The following is an 18,420-nucleotide window of genomic DNA, read 5'->3' as shown; positions in this document are numbered from 1 at the left end:
TATTAATGCTTCATTGTATTTCACGTCATTGGAATTTGCCCACATTGCTTTAGTAAAATGACTTTTGCCACCCGAATTCATAGCGCATATAAATAAATGGTCTATTTTGTTTTTCAAAGATATACATATTTTTATGCATTTGTTTCACAAAATCTAGAATTTTAATGCATTCGTAATTGGCCCAGCGTTTACAAGAGGTACATCACATTTTTCGGCAACACATGGTTGTGGCCGGAGGGAAGTTATGCTCCCATGCGCGCAGTAAATGTGCGGGTAGACTCGATTGAGGGTCTGCGTAATTCATGTCAAGGCAGGAAAAGCAATGTTACAAATTCGTTTTTGTCGGATAGAATCAGTCGTAATTGTTTTTGTCAAAGAAAAACGAAAAAAAAAATTATATAAACTTCAGATAAAAAAATTACAAAATTGCAGTGTATCGCTGTTTTTACTTGGAAACTTGTTGGTTTTTTTTGCTTAAATTTATTAAACTACGTGTGTTTTTATAGAATTTGTACCTACTGATGTATAATGGCATACAATGATAGAGGAAATTATGGACATGGAAGGTAATTTGGCCCTAGTTTATTATTTTTAGTTGAATATGAGTTGTTCAAACTCACACATACAAATGATTGGAAATGATGACATATTTTCGCAAGTTTAATGGCGATCCGCTCAAAAAATTTAGGTAATACATTATAACATGCAAAAAACGTCAGTTCGTGCACTCAAAATCAGCACAATTGATGTTTGCAAAAAAAAAATTCAGGGCACACATTAAAAACATAATAAGTCCGTGCAACATCACTTTTTTAGACAAGGAGGCTCAAGACAACGAGGGGGCAGACAAGTAGAATTGCCAACTGAAGAACCTTTTACATGCTTTGTAGGAAACCTGCCTGACGAAACTATACAAGGAGACATTGATTTAATCTTTCAGGACCTTAAGGTTTGCAAATGGTGGTAGTTAAAGAATAATGGCTGTGCTAGAAAACAATCATGTATATATTTCTTTATTGTAGATTCGAAGTGTTCGTATGGTCCGAGACAAGGAAACTGATAAGTTCAAAGGTAAATCAATTTTTACATATGTTTTCGTTTTTTGCATGATTAAATAAATTTTTGCTTTAAACTAAAGTATTATTTGTGACCTACAGAATTTAATTAAATATTAAAGTAAGTAGCCATAGTGGTGAAATGGATGCAAATTTATATATACCCTAATTGTTATGCTTTTGTTAAGGATTTTGCTATGTTGAGTTTGATAGTCAATCCTCATTACGAGATGCACTGGAATATGATGGAGCTGTAAGCATATTGCAATAAATGCTTCGTTCAGATCAATTTTGTATATATTTATTATTTATATTAATTTTAAAAATTGCAAACATGAAGTTGGTTGGGCTTTTGTCAGGCAATATATTTATGCAATTAGATGTTTGATGAAAAATACATCCGAGTAAATGTAGCTGAGAACCGGAGAGGGCGAGGTCGTGGAGGCCGAGGTGGATTTCAACAGGGAGGAAGGGGAGGCTTTGGAGGTAGACCTAAATGTGCACAACTGGTTAGATTTCAACAAATAATTATGCACACATCCTTGAGTTGATTTGTTTTGGACATGTTCGACTTTTATTTTGTTTTTAAATGCCAAATAAAAGTCAACATTCTACTTTACAGTGACATTTCAACGAGTCATTACTGTGCAACAAAAGTTTTACCTTTCACTGTGGTTTATGAAAGGCTGTTATCAGCCTTTCACTTCTGTAGTGACGGACAATTAGTATTATGACTAAAAACTCTATTTCAATTGTGTTTCTGGATGATTGAAACTAACAAATTTATATTTTGTATTTCGTCGAATATTTAAGAAATTTGGACACTTTTCGTCTTTTCGATTTGTGACGGTTTCGTTCGTTGAAAAAACTTCTTACCCATATTAACATATTGCAATATGCTAATAGCTGCATTAAACTTACTTTTGTGTAAATATTTATCCTGGCAAAGGTCAACGTGGCGGTGGTTTTACCCAAGATTACCAGCAGCGTGGAGGATACAGTCGTGGAAGAGGACGAGGTGGTTACAATGATGGTTACCATGGTGATGGAAGGCATGGAGGATACCAGGATCGTGGCTATGGTCATGATCAAGGTTTCAACAGGGGTTTCGGAGGCAAAGACCGGGATTATGGTAGACAACAACAACACCAGCATCCTCGGGAACCTGAGTTTCGAGAACCCTCAGCTGGTAAAGATTTAACTTTTACTGTGATAAAAGTAATTAGGTCTGATGTGTTTAAAGTGTTTATATGTGTGTCTTGTGTCTTGTTAAAACAACGTGTTCCTTCCTATATGAATACACTTGTCGGTAACTCAATGTTCAACTATACAGTAAAAAAAACTTCGAAAAAGTGTTTTGTATGAATTGTTTTTAGTCTGTTTGTTGCTAACGCTGCCAGGCATACTATTTAGTGATGAAAAGCTCGTCTGGCAAAAGAAAAACTTGTTTGTTCGACGTTTCGGTTGTTATACAACAAACCTTTGCTTGCATTTACCTGAAAGTTTTGTTACATACCGACTCTGGCATATGATAATGTGATCTTTTTTTGTTTCTGTTACTCTGTAAAGCAAGTAAGACTTTAAAAGTTAAAAAAAATAATCTTATCGGGATTCCATTTCATAACACTTGCCTCCTATTGGTCCACAGAAGAATCTGCGGGGCGACCGCGATTGCAACTGAAACCGCGCACGAAAGGCTTGCCAGTAAGCACGGTGGCCAACCCCAGTTCGGCAATATTCGGCGGCGCGCGACCACGAGAAGAGATTATGGTTGAAAAGGGACTGGACGACCTCGAGAAGCAAGTCGAAGAAAAACTGAACGTGCAAGAGCGGGAAATTGCCGTGGATGAAGACGCGAGAGCGGCGCGGGAGGAATAAATGTGCCCAACGGAAATGGGTTAGCGCTTGGACGCATGAATCAGTTTGGCGGCCAACGACAGTTGCTGCCGGCCGCATTCGTAACAAACTGGGACTCATCCCCTTCCATTTGCATCTCGACTGTTGCAGTTTGTTGTTGAACCTGCTTTTGTCCAAATTTCGCGTTTTTTTGTGTGAACCCCTTCCCCCAAGCGTATGTTTTAGCCTGCGTCATATCATAGTACGTTGTTCACCAGTTTTTACGCTGCTTTAGGGTGCATTTTTCAAACTATGGCATCGCGCTGTTCTCTGTACTTTGTGTAGCTGAAGTTCAGATTGGGGGGTACGTCACTTTATCTCGAAATAATTTTCGGTTTTGCGCGACGGTTAGAAAGTTTAATACCAACACTGCCTGCCACGTCACTGAAGCAATACCAATAGTTTGGGGGAAGGAAGGGTGTCAAACGAATAGGCGAAACCAAGCACTGGCGCTGCTGGGTATTGTGCTATGGTGCTTGCCTTATGCTATGTACTAGTATGGGCGTTTGGGCGCCTACAAAATATGTTCCCTTTGTCTATATGATGTACTTGTACGTTTTCGTGACCGTTGCCGCTTTAATTTAAGGTGGTAAAAAAAAACACAAAAGCCAACGTCCCATGTCCTCAAACTTGATCCAGTGCATGGATAGGCACAACATGTAAAATAGATGTTTTGTTAAAAGGTCACGCGTGGATGTACCTATTAAACCGCGGTTACGGGTGTTTAATCACCAAACCAGCATCACGTGCCAACCAGGACATACGCAAGTTTCGAAGGCGGGGAACTTTTCGCATGGTATCCTGCCTTTGTTTGGTGGTGGCGTGGTGAAACCGCCCTCGGTCGTCTTTTGTTACACTTGTGATATAGGAGTCCGTAGAATCTAATTTTCTGCGTGGTGAAACCGAATTATTTCTCTTTATAAGATAGCGTTTCTGCACGTGCGATATCGAGGAATTTTGTGCTATAATGCGTCATTGATGCGCTGTGGTTGCGGCTCGATTAAACCTGTCGTTGTATTTGTTGTTTGGTGAATTAATTTGTCAATAGCAAAACTATATGGCTTTGTTGTACGAACGTTTGCATAAGGGCAGTACACCATATCGTCGCAATTACGCACAAACTGCCAGTCGCTGAGCGATTACAAAGCGCTCCATTTTCTGCTTTGCAATCAGAATTTGTATAGATCCTCCCTCATTCGTGGGTATAAACAGACAACAAACCATACGCAGCGCTTAAAGATTTTTCCAAAACCTTACTTTTATACAGCCATTAATAAATCTTTCGAATTCTATAGATTAAGCATGTAAAGGCGCGAATTGACGAAAACCTATTTTTGTAGCTGCTTTGGTGTTTCTGACCATACTTTACAGTTATACCAACCACATAGACAATTTTGATGCGTTTTGCAACTTGAATTTCATTGATTTGTGCGACCAACGTCCTGACGTATATGTTTTGTGTGTTGCCTATTGTGTGTGTGTCTTTGCTTGACCTGCCCTAGAGACGGCGTCCCTCTTATTCACGTCACTGATGTCGTTGAATTGACTCGAAAGAAGTAAATGCTGCGTTTTTAACCCCTTGTTGACAAAAAGACTATATGTGAGCAGTGACCAAGGTTGCTTCAAATAGGATATTCTATTATAACCGCCGAAGGTGTAGAATCGTTCGGTTTTGGGCCCATAAGCTTGAATCCGACCCATCTGCTTCCAGGAGAGTTTTTATGTAACTGAGGTTCCGGTAAAAACGAAAAACGAGTGTGTACTGGTGATTTGCTCGCCCTTTGTCAAGGTGCTGCTGGTGTTTACATTATAGACTGATCTGTTCTCCTGCTTTTCTGAACGCAACGTCATATTGTTTGGGGATGATGCATTTTTCCTATCCCTCCCTGGCAACACACAAAATATTGCGTCGTTTGTTTGTATTTACAATTAAAAGCGGCACTTGAACACGAGAACAAGTTAAAACGCAAAAGCATTTAGTACTCAACAACGTTACTGGTATATATAAACGAATGCACGCAGTTGTAATTGAGGCGGCGGCGTGGGCAGCTTTTACATTATACGCGAAACACTGACACGCGCTGTGTTGTACAATAAAACCAGGAAGCCGAGAAAGTTCAATGAAAGGTGAACGTGCAGGTTTAAAGTCAATTTATAAAAATCATGCTGTGCATTGTTTTGGATAAAATCAGTGGAACGATAAAGTGACGTCATTTTCCATCAGCCAATGGCTATAGAGAGTGGACCAAAGGCAAGAACAGACTAAAAATCAGTTCATTTTCTCAAAATATCATTGACTGTTGGCCGATATATAAAACAATGCATTTTTTAAAAAAAAACGGCATGTCGCCAAACCGACGCTACAGAGCTAAAACAATTACCGAAACAATATACAGCTTGGACTTCCGACATGAAGGTAAGACTGAAACCTATAGCACCACATGACTAGCGATCTGGCATGATGGAAGCGGAGTGTGGGTGAAAAAGTACAACGTGGGTAAAGCAGCTCATGTACGAGCATAGTCTCCAATGGCGCTGCTCCTCACAGCTCGGTTCTCCTTAGCGTTGGAGTTAATTGCGGCGGCGAAATCGTTGTAGCGAGTTCCTCTTACCTAAACAAGAAGGACTTGTATTGAGTATTCTTGACTTTGAGGTAGTGCAAAGCCTAGCGTATGAAAAGACGGTTTAAAATAACCATATATTGACATTAACTAAAAAAAAAAACAGTTGTAATTGCTATGTTCAATTTGATGCAAGGATATAAATAAACAGTTTTGTTTTACAATTTAGTCCAATGTTTTTGGGTATCTGATTCAAGGTCACACATTCGGACGTTTACCTCGGGCAGTGGCATTGATTGAACGGACTCTGTAGAACCACCAGTGTTTGATGAAACCACTGTCGTGCTGAGACCTTTGATGAAAGTCGTGTCCAGATCGGTTTTGTTGACGGTGGGCGGGGCGCTTCTGGTGGATCCAGGTCCGGATTTACCCGGAGTCGCAACTTTCTTGTTTTTCTCGCACAGCGCACGTTTGGCAGCCGGGGTACGCGGTTTTTGCGCAGATCCGCAAGGAGTGCGCAGTCTGGATGATATCGGTGGTTTCCCTGAAGACAAATAAAAATTATCTTCATCTGCGCTTTGTAAGAAAACGGAAAAACCAGTTTAACAATAATTTAATTCCCTTTGTTTTTTTAACCACGCACGACATTTCGGTGTCAAAGAACACAAATCATCCGCTTTCATGACGGATGTCATGTACTAATCTTATTTGCTGTCATTGTATTTAAAGTGTGCGTCTCATATGTGACGGTAACGCCTTACACGCATAAAATCCACAGCTGGTAAAGCATTCACCACAATAAAACTATAAAATCTGACATGATTTCTAGGTGTGTGACAAAATACTAATGAAACTACATGGGTGCTGTACCTGGTGAAGCGCACGTGGCAGCCGTCCTGTTGCCCGGTGTAGCGATGGTAGCCATACTGCGCCATGTGCTGTCCATGGGGCCACGTTTCGGTTTCTTTGCGGAGCTAGTTGGTGTTTTAAGGATTGTGGTCGTACCGATGAATCGCCTCTTGGTGGGCGTCTTTGGAGCACTGCCGAAAGCCATCTCACATTGCATTTCCTGGAAAGAATTTAATTTCGAGTTAAGTACAAAAAGGCTTGCTGGACTTTCGCCCTGTAGTTGCGTGGATTCTAAATATTTGAAGACATGAAATTCACAGTTTTCAGGTCTTGTAGTTTTAAACTTGTGGTTGTCAATGGCTACAGCCTGATGTTGGTTGATTCGTGTAAAAATAGGATTAATAATTGACTCCCGAAGAGCGGACATAGATTTAACCCATCGATTCGAACACGCCGTATTACACATTTAGGTCACCAATGACAACGCAATGCAAAGGGTTCACAAAGCAATTGTTCACGCTGCAAAGCACGGGTAGGTCATGAAGGGTCAAAGCCATCCCCGTATGTTTCCAAATCGCAAGAATATCTTATTGAGATTTCATTAGACAGTTTACTAACCTGTGGCAGACTAATGGAAACGTATTTTTCTCTGGTTGAGGTAAAACATAGCTTTTTACCCACGTATTACAGACACCAATATTTAGGCAACTTAAAAGACGAGTTTTTAGCGAAAATTTTTTGAGTCAAGGATGTTTGGGTTTACCTGCTGTTTCTTGTCATGCCGAAGTTGTTTCTCAGTTTCCTTCCTCCTTTCACACGCTTCCCACTGAGAATGTACGTAATCAGAAAAACGTATACCCTCAACCAGGAAAGGCTGACCTTTCTTTTCCTCCCAGCTACAAGAAACAACTCAATAAGTTGCTACTAAATAAAAAATATAATTTTTGAAGTCCCCAACAGTACATACACTGCAATTGCTGCAAACAGTTCTTCTTCGATTTTGGGAAGTTGTTTGTGGATCCTTTTGCGCTCTTTTTCTTCTTGAAGCAAGTTTCCACCTCGGTTTGAGAAACGATTCACGTCATGAGCTTTGGCCTCAAGCTCAAGCATCCGCTGAAACATCTTCTGCCACTTGTTGACATTTCCAAACATGTCCTGATGCTCTTCATAATATGCCTGGTTTGAAGAGATGTTGAAATTATGACTTTTAGCTAAACAAGCAGTTCATTTTATAATTATTTCTTCCAGCTATGTAGCATTATGCACAACTTGTTGAGAACTTTTATCACAGTATAGCAAAAAAAAACTCTTTTTCAATTCATTTTGGGTATGGTGTTTATGAAAAGTATATTTGAACCAGTAAACTGCAACCACAACATCCAAATAAACAGTGCACTAATTTGTAGATTTAGTTTTAAATGCACTCACATGCATTTTCACAAGTTCCTCCTCATGTATTTCAAGCAAAGTTTCAGTGTAGTTTTCATCTGAGGCTGCTGTGAATTCATGCCTTTGGTCAGCACTGTAGAAACATTTGTCCCACAAGACAGCTATCTCGGAGCGTGCTCTTTCTGTTAGACGTTGAAGACTGGCCAATTTGGCAGCTTCCAGCTGTTCGAGAACCTGCGACAAATAACCATGGTGTGAATAGTACAACAAAAAATACAGAGATAATATTGCAAAAAAGGCTATGGCCCTCGATTACATTTACAATGTTAAATGTTACCTGTTTTAAAGCTGTTATGTGAACTGGTTTGATGCCTTGACAATGTGATTTAACTCTGGATCTTTCAGCATCAGGAATTTCAAGACGTTCCCAAAGTGAATTTACTCTAGCCCACAAAGACTGCATCATGCTTTCAGAATCAAATTTCTGTTGTGCCAATAAACTCCTTAGATCCTCCAGCTCCTCCATTTTCCCAGTGGATAACGCAAATGAGTCGAGCTCATCTGTTACCAAATCCTGGAACGTTTTTCAGAAGCGAGTTATGAGACTTTACTAATTTTTAGTTACAGTTGGATGTTACTTACTTGTGCAAAGGAACTTTCAGGCACAAGATCCAACTCATCATACATGCAAACAATTTCAGCTTTCTTGGAGGTGAACACATCTTTTCTCCTTTCCTTTTCAGTTTTTAACGTTTCAATGTGGTCCTGTACGAGAACAATTTAATATGCAAAAAGGCTTTCAGAGCATAGTTTCAAAACAATGCCTGGTTTTTACAATTTTATCAGGAAATTTAGTTGTGTGGCATATTAAGATTTGTAATAACCACTGTCTAGACCAGTGGTTCTTAACCTTTTTTCTATCATACCTCCTTTTAGTAACGGACTTGTGCCTTACGCCCCCCCAAACTGTAAATAAGTTTCATACCAAAAGCAATTGTGTTTTTGTCGATGTACCTAAATAAGCTAGCTAGCTAGCTAGACACTGCAACACGATAAAAACATAATATGTATCAATTTAAGTTCGCTGATTTAACTAGAAAATTACAGGACCAATAAACGGTTTGTGACGAAACAGATGAATTGGAACTACTGGTCTAGACTATTTTTTTTTTAAATCTAATACATCAACGTGTGTTGAGAATATATTTTTGTTTGACTAATGGCTTGACAGAATCCATTGCCTATTACGAATGCAACACACCTTAAGTTGTTCAAGTTGTTCTTCACTGGGAATAGAACCGGTCGGGATGTAACAAGGGGTTGTACACAACTGATCACATAACTCTTGCTCAACAGATTTCAGTGAGGCCAACATACACATTCTGTCTCGTTTTAGCTTGTTCAAGTGATTAGCATGAGTTCTGTAAGAAAGCAATGTAATTACAAATGCACAACACATCTGTAGTCCAGATTGAATTTTTATTTTGCGCAGAGAATTTTTTTCAGCAATCGTTAATTGCACGGACAATCGCAACATTTTTTCGTATGTATATGCATTATCTAATTAACATTGCGTGGATTATCGACAAATTTTCGCAGAAGTTTTTTTCAATGTGTTCTGTAGCCTTGGACATAAAAAATAAAAACATTAAGTTTACCTCCAATCTTTTTCTTGTTGCATGATAGTCAGACCAGAGGGCGGAGAATATGGTGGCAAAAACAATTTTGTGGTTAACTCATCAACTTCTGCAACGTAGCGTTCAATCTTTTCTAGCATGTTCTTCTTGAGATTTTGTTCTTCTGCAACCATTTCTGACAGCAGGTTTCGAATGTGCATGATCACTGTGCTGCCACGGCTATCAATCTAACAAAGAAAAATATGAATATTAAAGTTGATCCAAAATAGTGAGCAACTTTCACAAATATTAACCTGTTCATCTGGAATTCCTATTTCATCCCATATTTCCCGCAGATCCTGCATGGTACTGCAAAACTCCCTCTGAATATCCATCTGCACAATCTCGCTTTTTCGTGGCATAATCCAATATGTAATCTAAAATGTTAATCTAAAAGAAGCGTGTTGCTCGCAGCCACGCTGTTACACAGACATTCTGTGGAAAAACACATTTATTAAATTCAGTGCCATATTAACACTGCACATATTTTCATTAACTTAACATATACTACATGAACACCACAACCATTTCATATAACCCAAACCCTTACAACAAAACAACGAACCAGCTGGTGGCTGTATCTCAAACAAAACTTTAAATTTGGTGCCATGCGCAGAAAGCTGCGCAGTACGTTGAAATTAAAAAATGGATGAGGTTAACGTTTTTTCGAAAAGTAGGACTATGACAAACTGCCAAACTATACGCGAGAGTCACAAACATTTCGCTATTGTAAGCGCATCGTATTGCATTGTTAAATTTTTTTTATGAAATTGGTATTCCGAAGCCGCCGTAGACGCGCCGAGGATTTCTCAAAATGCAGGCTTTATGGTTTTTAAGCTAAATACCGTGAAAGGTTTCTTTGAAAACTGAAAATAGGTTTTGGCCAACAGGTAACATGATAAATAAGTTGTTTTTTTCACCGGAAGAACGAAAAGTTTAGGATTTAAAGGTTTCTTTATTATAAAAATACGATATTGAGTATAGGAATTTACATCCTGCCCAAAATCCAACTATTCTGCGGATGTGTATATTGTAGCAAACACAGTGCAATACTAATATAAAAATACGAACCTGGACGTCAATATTAGTTTTTGTTTATGCGTGACCGGTTTCCCACGTACGAAGGGAAACTCATATGTGTTAATTTACGAACCCAACAACGACCACTCTGACTCTAAAACAACAACCTGGACTCTCACTACCGTAACTTTTTGGCCCTGCATGCCTTGCGGGCGCTTGACCAGTGCTATTTTTTTAACGAATTGCATTTGCTTATGTGTTTGTGGTGGTGGAGGTAAATGTGAATCCATCCATTCTGTGGTGATTCCACCCATCCCATTAAATTGTGGTTTCATTCGGACTGCTTCCGCACGATTTTGCCATCTTCAAAATTGATTGTTTTACCTGATTGGTGTCAAATACACGGGGATTACGAAAAACACGCTTAAAATAAAAAAGGAGCACTTTTCGAAACTACATTATGTCAAAACTATTTTTGACCCAGACCTAGATCTACAGTTGAAATCAGTCCAGAGCCGGGTATGATTGTCCGACAAATTTGACCAAAAGATAAAAAAAACACTCTAACACGTGTTTATAATTACCCAAAAAGCATTGAGCAAATTATAACTGTTAATACGTCATCATAAGTGCAACAATAACCACAGTTTATAGTCAATCGATGTTGCGAAGTTGAAGCAGGAAATTCCAACCAATACGAACTTGGCGAAATGTCATAATAGCAACATCTGTCCAAAATAGGTGATCCGGATTAAATATCTGCATACTCCGTAGATAAGATTACAAATTATCCGAGCTCCCGCTTTGTACGAATTTCTGGATAAACCGAATCCAAACGAGTTCTACTTTATTTTCTTTAAAATAGTGTGCATTTTCAACAAAATATTTCATTAGATTGGGCTGAACGTGGAGTGCCAAAAATATTTGCTAAGCGTTGTATTTCACATATTACGTTTCACATTGTAGGGTATAGCAGCTGTGGCATATCATATTTTACAATGATCTTTCCAGGCCCCAAACCTAATAAATAAAACTCATTTACTAAACTTGCTGAAATAAAGTACTCAGAGATACTAAAAAAAAATTTTGTACCTCACAAACAACACGATAGAAATAATGTTTGAAAATTTGCATGTTATACAGTAGTGAAAACGTATGCCAATGCCAAGGACATATCATTATTAATGAAAAAATAAATTTTTAGCAAAACCGTAGTCAGATAAAAATATATTGCTATAAGACACATTTTTCATGATACAAATTTTATGTTTTGTCAATGCTTATATTACTGCACTTAAATCGTTGCTATAGTGACTTTATCCTATAAAATTATCCTGAAATAACATTGATGAAGTTTTCATTATCAAAGCAACAAAAAATACACACTATGAAATTACCTAAGTTTTCATAAATATAAGCACACAGTTTTATGTAATATATATAATGGAGTTATCCAACAAACACAGCCACTTCCATTCCATCCACGATTTCATGTGATGAATGTTCTAGGTTCATCTGGTGATATTTGGTTTCATAATGCTTCGAATCACGGACATATCTCAAGAAATCAGGATCCCCAAGCATGACAACTTTATCAGCCAAAAAGACTGTTTTGCGGTGATTGGGATTGTCATTTTGATGGACAAAGCTGTGAACCTGTGGATACAATTCAGTTCAATCAAAAAAAGTTCTCATCAACAAACATGTAAATACAAAACATATTCTTTTATAAATGTGTAATATAGACACATAGTATTGTCTATTACCTCTTTACTATTCCCTTCGAATAACTGTAGAAGTGGCAAGTGTGAAGGTTGATCATGAGCGGTTCGATTAAGAAAGATGAAGTCAAATGCTTCAACACCATAGTCAGAGTTCATAGTTGGGAGAAGCTCTGTGGCATTGCCACATAGGAATATAACCTACATTCATCAATTGCAATCAGTGTTAAATCTAATCAAAAAACTTCTACAAAATTTTTGTCAAGTGGCACACTGAAATTATTTTTTCAAAACCTTATAAAATATCAAAAAATAGAGATAACATTAAAAAAATGGCACATAACATTAAAATACATTCAGCTGTTGCAATGTGTGTAAGTTCTTAAACATTAACAACTTACATTTTTGTCTGTATTACACATAGAAATAAGTTGTTTGGTTGTTGCAATGAACTCTGGATTTTCTTCTATTACAAAAACTGAAGCAATCTCAGGTAAAAATTTAAGAATCCTCAACACACAATAGCCTAAATGGCAACCAACTACCAGTACACATTCTGGTTTATATTGCTGCAGAACTTGATCCAATATTTTTCCTATAAATATTGGTTAAATTAGAAACTTTTACATATAATAGTTTTAAGTAAAACACAATAAAAAATTACATTAACTCAACACAATCTACTTTACCTTTTGTTTCGCCAAGACTTGGAGCAAATTCTTTTGTTGCAAAATATTCATTAACTGACTTTAGAACTGCATCCAGATCCGATCCAATACATTCCACAGATTTTAAATAGTTTATTAGGCGCTGTGACAAGGTTTTACCTTCAAGCAACATATCAAAGTTTAGAAGAAATTGTCTCTAATATCTCTAATAATAAAGAGTTAATGCCTTTTTTCCAGGCAGTTAATCTGGTATAATAGGAGTCATATACTTCAAAACGACGCAGTTGTTCAATGGCCACATGAAATGCTTACTACACATAGTTTTGCAGCTCAACTCAGTATTTAACTATTCATGTAAAAGATTAGTTTGGTAATTAGTTATTTTTTTTTATCCTTTTGTTGTTTTCCATGGTCTAACGCTGCAGCTATGGTTTATGAAAATAAGCTAAAAATAAACTCATTTACCTGTGTAAAGACTCCAAAACTTGTCAGGGACATAAAAACGGCCATGACGAAACCACCAAAAGTACACAGTATGAAAGATGAGGTGTTTAACGGCAACAAAAACGATGAAAGCAAGCAAAGCAACGATCAAATATTCTTCATTTCCATATTGCTTGGGGTTTAACAACTTCACCTGTGAAGAAAAACAAGTAGCCTAGTTGCACAGAACACTTTATGATGAATTTAAACGACAAAACTTACCCCAGGGAACTTTGGAGTTTCCATATTTTCTTGCGACATTATTACCTTTCCCTCTACATCCCACTGTACATAGAAATGGATGAATTTCTGCTTGACTGTTAGCGGCACTCGTTGAACGCACGTGACCTAGTCACGTTCCAAAAGTTCCGTACGTTACGATTGTAAACAAACAGCGCCAAAAGGCATTTTATGGAAGTGCAATAACCCCGTCTCACCAAAGCGTATTCAAAACATTTTTTTTTCATTATTATTTAGATAGAATGGCATTAGGTCCAAGAAACGGAAATTTTTTCATCCGCTTTCCTTTCCTTTTTGATCGTTCATAACTTGCTGGCGGCAGCGGTTTAGTGAGTCAGCTGTTATGATCATATGCATAAGCTTTCATACACGAAAAACTTGCGAGCACTGAACTGTGCAAGGTGGATTAAAACATGTAATCTACGCCCTGATTTGGATCAGAATATGCCGAAAACAGCTGGAATCATTGTTGTTGGTGACGTGACGTTGCGTAAAAGTTATTGTTATGTGATGCCTTTTTTTTTCTTCTGCAATTTACATTATTATTGGCGGACCTTTGCAATAGCAGCTTGTTTTGGTTTTCAGGTGATGAAATCCTCAAGGGGCAAACTCAAGATATAAACTCGCACTACATTTGTCGATCCTTGCATGAATTGGGGGTACATGTAAAACAAATATCAGTTATAAGTGACAATGTTGATGTGATTGCTTTGGAGGTTTGTTTCTTTACCCTCTTTCTAACACTTTCCTAGCAAATAATATGTATCTTTCTGTTGTCAGACCAAAAAGTTTTCAGGTCTGTATGATATTGTGTTGACATCTGGTGGAATTGGCCCAACACACGATGATTTAACCATTGAGGGAATTGCTAAAGCATTTGAAGAAGAAGTTATACCTCATCCAACTTTGGTTGAATTGTGTCAAAAGTATGTTAGAACCTATACCTTTGTATTTTCTTTTGCAAGTTTAAGGTCTTATGCCCTTGGCCTGTCTGCAATTTTCCACTTTCATGCAAATGAGGAAATTTTGCAGCCTGCAAGTTTGTTTCACAGCAAATAGAAAAAAAAAACTTTACATGTTGATAACAACTGTTTGTCTCTTTACACTGTGCACCAATGCAAGCACTGTATAAAATATTGGAATGTCTTCTATAATTATCAAACAACAGCATTTTATTTATTGGCAGTTGTGAACAAACAATGCTTTGTACTATAACTCAGTTTATCACTTGTAAGCATTCTATGGTTTGCTTTGATGCAGGTATTTCGGGCAAAACTTTGTTGAATCACCCAAGATCAAACTGGCATGCACTCCAAAGTCTGCCCAGCTTCACTTTGGAATTGACAATGTCAAAAGAGAGAAACTAAAGTTTCCCCTGATTTCAGTCAGAAATGTTTATGTATTTCCCGGTAAACTAACTAAAATTCGTGGAAAGAATGTGTATAGATTTTGTAACAAATAAAACATTTGCAGGAATCCCAGTTTTGCTTACTCGATTATTTGACAATTTGAAACACTTGTTTCAAGCTGAAGGTATACATGTACTTTAACTATTATATTCTTGAATGATGTGATGTGTAAATAGGAGAAAATATCTACTTTGCAGAAAAGTTCTACATGGATACGCTTCTAGTTAATGCTTTTGAAACAGATATTGCCACAGCTCTAACAGCCTGTTCGAAAAAGTTAGCTAATGGCTGTTGCACGTGGATATTATACATCTTCTACTTTAATTCTTTTATCAAATAGGTATGAAGGAGCTGGTGTCCAAATTGGTTCTTATCCAGATTGGTTTAACAACTACTACAAAGTCAAAGTTACAGTTGAATCAGCAAATGAAAATGCTACAAAAGCAGCTATATCTGAAATTCGCCAAAATTTACCAAAAGGGTGTATCCTTAATGATAAGGTAAATGTGTAACAGTGTAACTGTGGTTGTCTTTTGTTTAAAGTGGTTGAAAACTGTTTAATCTTCTATAGGAGTATTGTTCTGACCCCGGCGCATTAAAAGGCACAGATGTTTTTGGTGATATCTTCAAAGTCGAAAATCCAGTTTTACAAAGCAAAATTGATATTTCTGTAAGTGCTGTGTTTTATCCAAACCATTACATTTTTTTATATTTGGTATTCTTGTCAACTAAATTACAATTCTTCATTATCACAGTTACAAATTCTGGATGAGGCATTGACAAGATACTCTCCTGGTGAGTTGTGTATAGGATTCAATGGTGGAAAGGATTGCACAGCTCTATTACACTTACTGTATGCTGCCATTTGCAGGTAAATTTGTGATTTTTGCATCAAAACCAGGTTGAATACTATCTTAATGAAGTATGCAATATTGATGCAGAAAATGTCCTGATGGGTTTGGAGAACTGCAAGCCTTGTATATAAAAGATAAACAACCATTTGAGGAACTTGAAGAATTTATGAAACATTCAATTAAACGGTGACTAAATTTTATTTTTAAACAGTGATTAAACAAATACTAAAATGCAATATTTGTTATATATGTTGCTAAAATTGTAAATGATAGTAGTTTAGACATCTTTGAAATATTTGTAATTGTTGGACGTTGGTTCTGTATGTACATCGTGTTATTTAACCCAAATCCATTCCCGCAGTTACAATCTAAACGTAATAACCATGCAAGGCGCCATGAAGCCAGCTTTGGTCGGTTTGAAAGAAAAGAAGCCAAACATTAAAGCAGTTGTTATGGGAACCCGTTGCACTGACCCATATTCGAAAAACCTGGCCGCTTTTACGCCCACTGACGGTGACTGGCCCGAGTACATGCGTGTCAGTCCTATTTTGGTGAGACTCCCGACATAGTTTCAATTCACTCATGCCTCATGCGTTCTTGTACTTATTTCCCCTGTTGTAGAACTGGTCATATCGAGACGTTTGGACCTTCTTGAGGAAGCTGACATTGCCCTACTGCGTTTTATACGATCGCGGGTAAGCATCCTTTAACAAAAAGTGTATCATGCTGTTGCATGACGAGGTAGGAATCGTAGGCTTGCCACACTGCTGAAGCCCATACTTGGCGATCTCAGCTATAGTGTATAGATCTTTGGGTTAACTGGCATTGCAGTCAAGATAGATAAAAGCCCCTGTTTACCCGACCAGTGGGAACGAGATCTAAAAATTCCAATTCCCGTTGAAACCAATGTCTTGGCTGCGATGCCAGCTAATCTGATGATATTTTAATAACATACGGGCACAAATTTGTTATACATGTTTCTTATGCTTGCAGATATACAAGTCTGGGAAGCCGAGACAAAACGCAGCGCAATGAAAAACTGCGCTACGTAGATGAGCACGGAAATCCGAGATATCATCCAGCACACTACCTGCAAAACGAGGACCTGGAACGTAACGGAAGACTGTGATTTGATTTAATTGAAGATGCCTGTTGTTTTCTGTGATTAGCTATACACCATGGGTGCAGGGTAATGCGTTGTACTTAAAAGTACGCGAACATGACAGTGGATATCCATTTTGGTGGGTAGTTTTAGTGGGAAAGTGCTTAATAAACAGCTTGCAATGTATTCTATTTGCCTATCTACATGGCTACTTTTCAAAGCTGAATTACATTTTTCTGTGCTAACTATCTATTGGGCCCTTTTTGAGTTTATATCCTGGCGGTATTCGTGTTGCATTGATTGTCTGCTTTGTCGCATAAGTAATCACATCCCTATGCAACTTAAAAGGGCAAAGATTGATTTGTAAACCAAATGCAACGTCTTAATTGTAATACATATCATTTTCGTTACATTCGGTTATAGTACAATATTTTGCTCTTTATTTATTAATCTTAAAAGTCCCCAAACTATACCGTAACTTGTTTTTAATGAGCTATTCGACAACTGTGATTACTGCGCAAAAAATCCTGATGCGTGTTTATTATCTTTACGTGTTACCACGAAATCCTTCGATTTTGGATTTCCAATATGGATGGTCCAAAAAATTATCAAAACCTTTCCGTGTTTTTTTTGCGAAAACGATTAGACACCAATGAAATGTATTCAAATGAATAATTTGTTTTTTTCATTTAATGGAGTTCAATAGTGGTCAAACTTTTCTAAAAGAATGGATCACTTCGTTCTACAAACGTCTCCGGGGGTGTGATATAACTAAGGCGTGTATTTCAATCAAACAAAAAATCTGACTTGTGCGCAAAAAAGAGTTTCCTGACACGGTCATTTGTCAAATCATATATTGTTATATAGTCCTTAGCTCCACCACACAGATTTTATTTAAAACAGAGCTATATTCAACTTGGGTTCCGCATAACCTTAGTGTCGAAGAATCAAGGGTTTCATGCAAGTCATTTAATAATGACATTTACAGCATTAAATACTACGTTACCCTGAAACATTCTGCTGAACTATTAATTTATGTGCCGAAAAAGAAAAAGGATTATTTTAAATAACATCCGTGTGGTGGAACTAGAGGACTATTTTAAATAACATCCGCGTGGTGGAGCTAGAGGACTATTTTAAATAACATCCGTGTGGTGGAGCTAGAGGACTATTTTAAATAACATCCGTGTGGTGGAGCTAGAGGACCATTTTAAATAACATCCGCGTGGTAGAGCTAGAGGACTATTTTAAATAACATTCGCGTGGTAGAGCTAGAGGACTATTTTAAAAAACATCCGCGTAGTAGAGTTAGAGGACTATTTTAAATAACATCCGCGTGGGAGAGCTAGAGGACTATTTTAAATAACATCCGCGTAGTAGAGCTAGAGGACTATTTTCAATAACATCCGCGTGGGAGAGCTAGATGACTATTTTAAATAACATCCGCGTGGTGGAGCTAGAGGACTATTTTAAATACCAATCGTGTGGTGGAGCTGG

The 18,420-nt window shown here is 37.6% G+C and overlaps 4 protein-coding genes across 4 annotated transcripts; 2 read left to right on the top strand and 2 right to left on the bottom strand.

The window, feature by feature from the left end:
* The first annotated feature begins 504 nt into the window (after positions 1 to 504).
* Positions 505 to 4,832, top strand: LOC145897685 (eukaryotic translation initiation factor 4H-like). Its single transcript, XM_082986077.1, has 7 exons — positions 505 to 566; positions 817 to 949; positions 1,023 to 1,071; positions 1,244 to 1,308; positions 1,436 to 1,541; positions 2,005 to 2,244; positions 2,704 to 4,832. The coding sequence occupies exons 1-7, from the start codon at positions 529 to 531 to the stop codon at positions 2,931 to 2,933; spliced, it is 861 nt and encodes a 286-aa protein (XP_082842203.1). The 5' UTR covers positions 505 to 528; the 3' UTR covers positions 2,934 to 4,832.
* A 157-nt stretch (positions 4,833 to 4,989) lies between these two features.
* LOC145898695 (protein regulator of cytokinesis 1-like) lies at positions 4,990 to 9,849 on the bottom strand. The gene is made up of 11 exons (XM_082987260.1): positions 9,681 to 9,849; positions 9,409 to 9,614; positions 9,012 to 9,171; positions 8,393 to 8,515; positions 8,088 to 8,324; positions 7,790 to 7,984; positions 7,329 to 7,537; positions 7,125 to 7,257; positions 6,383 to 6,581; positions 5,791 to 6,056; positions 4,990 to 5,563 (listed from the first exon to the last, which is right to left on the bottom strand). The coding sequence occupies exons 1-11, from the start codon at positions 9,786 to 9,788 to the stop codon at positions 5,459 to 5,461; spliced, it is 1,941 nt and encodes a 646-aa protein (XP_082843386.1). The 5' UTR covers positions 9,789 to 9,849; the 3' UTR covers positions 4,990 to 5,458.
* A 1,331-nt stretch (positions 9,850 to 11,180) lies between these two features.
* Positions 11,181 to 13,676, bottom strand: LOC145898867 (catechol O-methyltransferase-like). Its single transcript, XM_082987510.1, has 6 exons — positions 13,541 to 13,676; positions 13,301 to 13,472; positions 12,857 to 12,994; positions 12,569 to 12,762; positions 12,213 to 12,368; positions 11,181 to 12,102 (listed from the first exon to the last, which is right to left on the bottom strand). Exons 1-6 carry the CDS (start codon positions 13,577 to 13,579, stop codon positions 11,896 to 11,898), a joined length of 906 nt encoding a protein of 301 aa, XP_082843636.1. The 5' UTR covers positions 13,580 to 13,676; the 3' UTR covers positions 11,181 to 11,895.
* A 101-nt stretch (positions 13,677 to 13,777) lies between these two features.
* LOC145897037 (bifunctional FAD diphosphatase/FAD synthase-like) lies at positions 13,778 to 17,592 on the top strand. The gene is made up of 13 exons (XM_082985195.1): positions 13,778 to 14,033; positions 14,144 to 14,274; positions 14,339 to 14,484; positions 14,819 to 14,967; positions 15,032 to 15,091; positions 15,165 to 15,243; positions 15,308 to 15,467; positions 15,539 to 15,637; positions 15,723 to 15,838; positions 15,909 to 16,007; positions 16,183 to 16,372; positions 16,443 to 16,516; positions 16,815 to 17,592. The coding sequence occupies exons 1-13, from the start codon at positions 13,910 to 13,912 to the stop codon at positions 16,948 to 16,950; spliced, it is 1,563 nt and encodes a 520-aa protein (XP_082841321.1). The 5' UTR covers positions 13,778 to 13,909; the 3' UTR covers positions 16,951 to 17,592.
* The last annotated feature ends 828 nt before the right edge of the window (positions 17,593 to 18,420 follow it).

This window comes from Ascidia mentula, chromosome 4, assembly GCF_947561715.1.
Source record: "Ascidia mentula chromosome 4, kaAscMent1.1, whole genome shotgun sequence".
Classification (NCBI taxonomy): domain Eukaryota; kingdom Metazoa; phylum Chordata; class Ascidiacea; order Phlebobranchia; family Ascidiidae; genus Ascidia; species Ascidia mentula.
The sequence above is the reverse complement of the archived record's forward strand: the minus strand, read 5'-3'. Positions and strand labels throughout refer to the sequence as shown.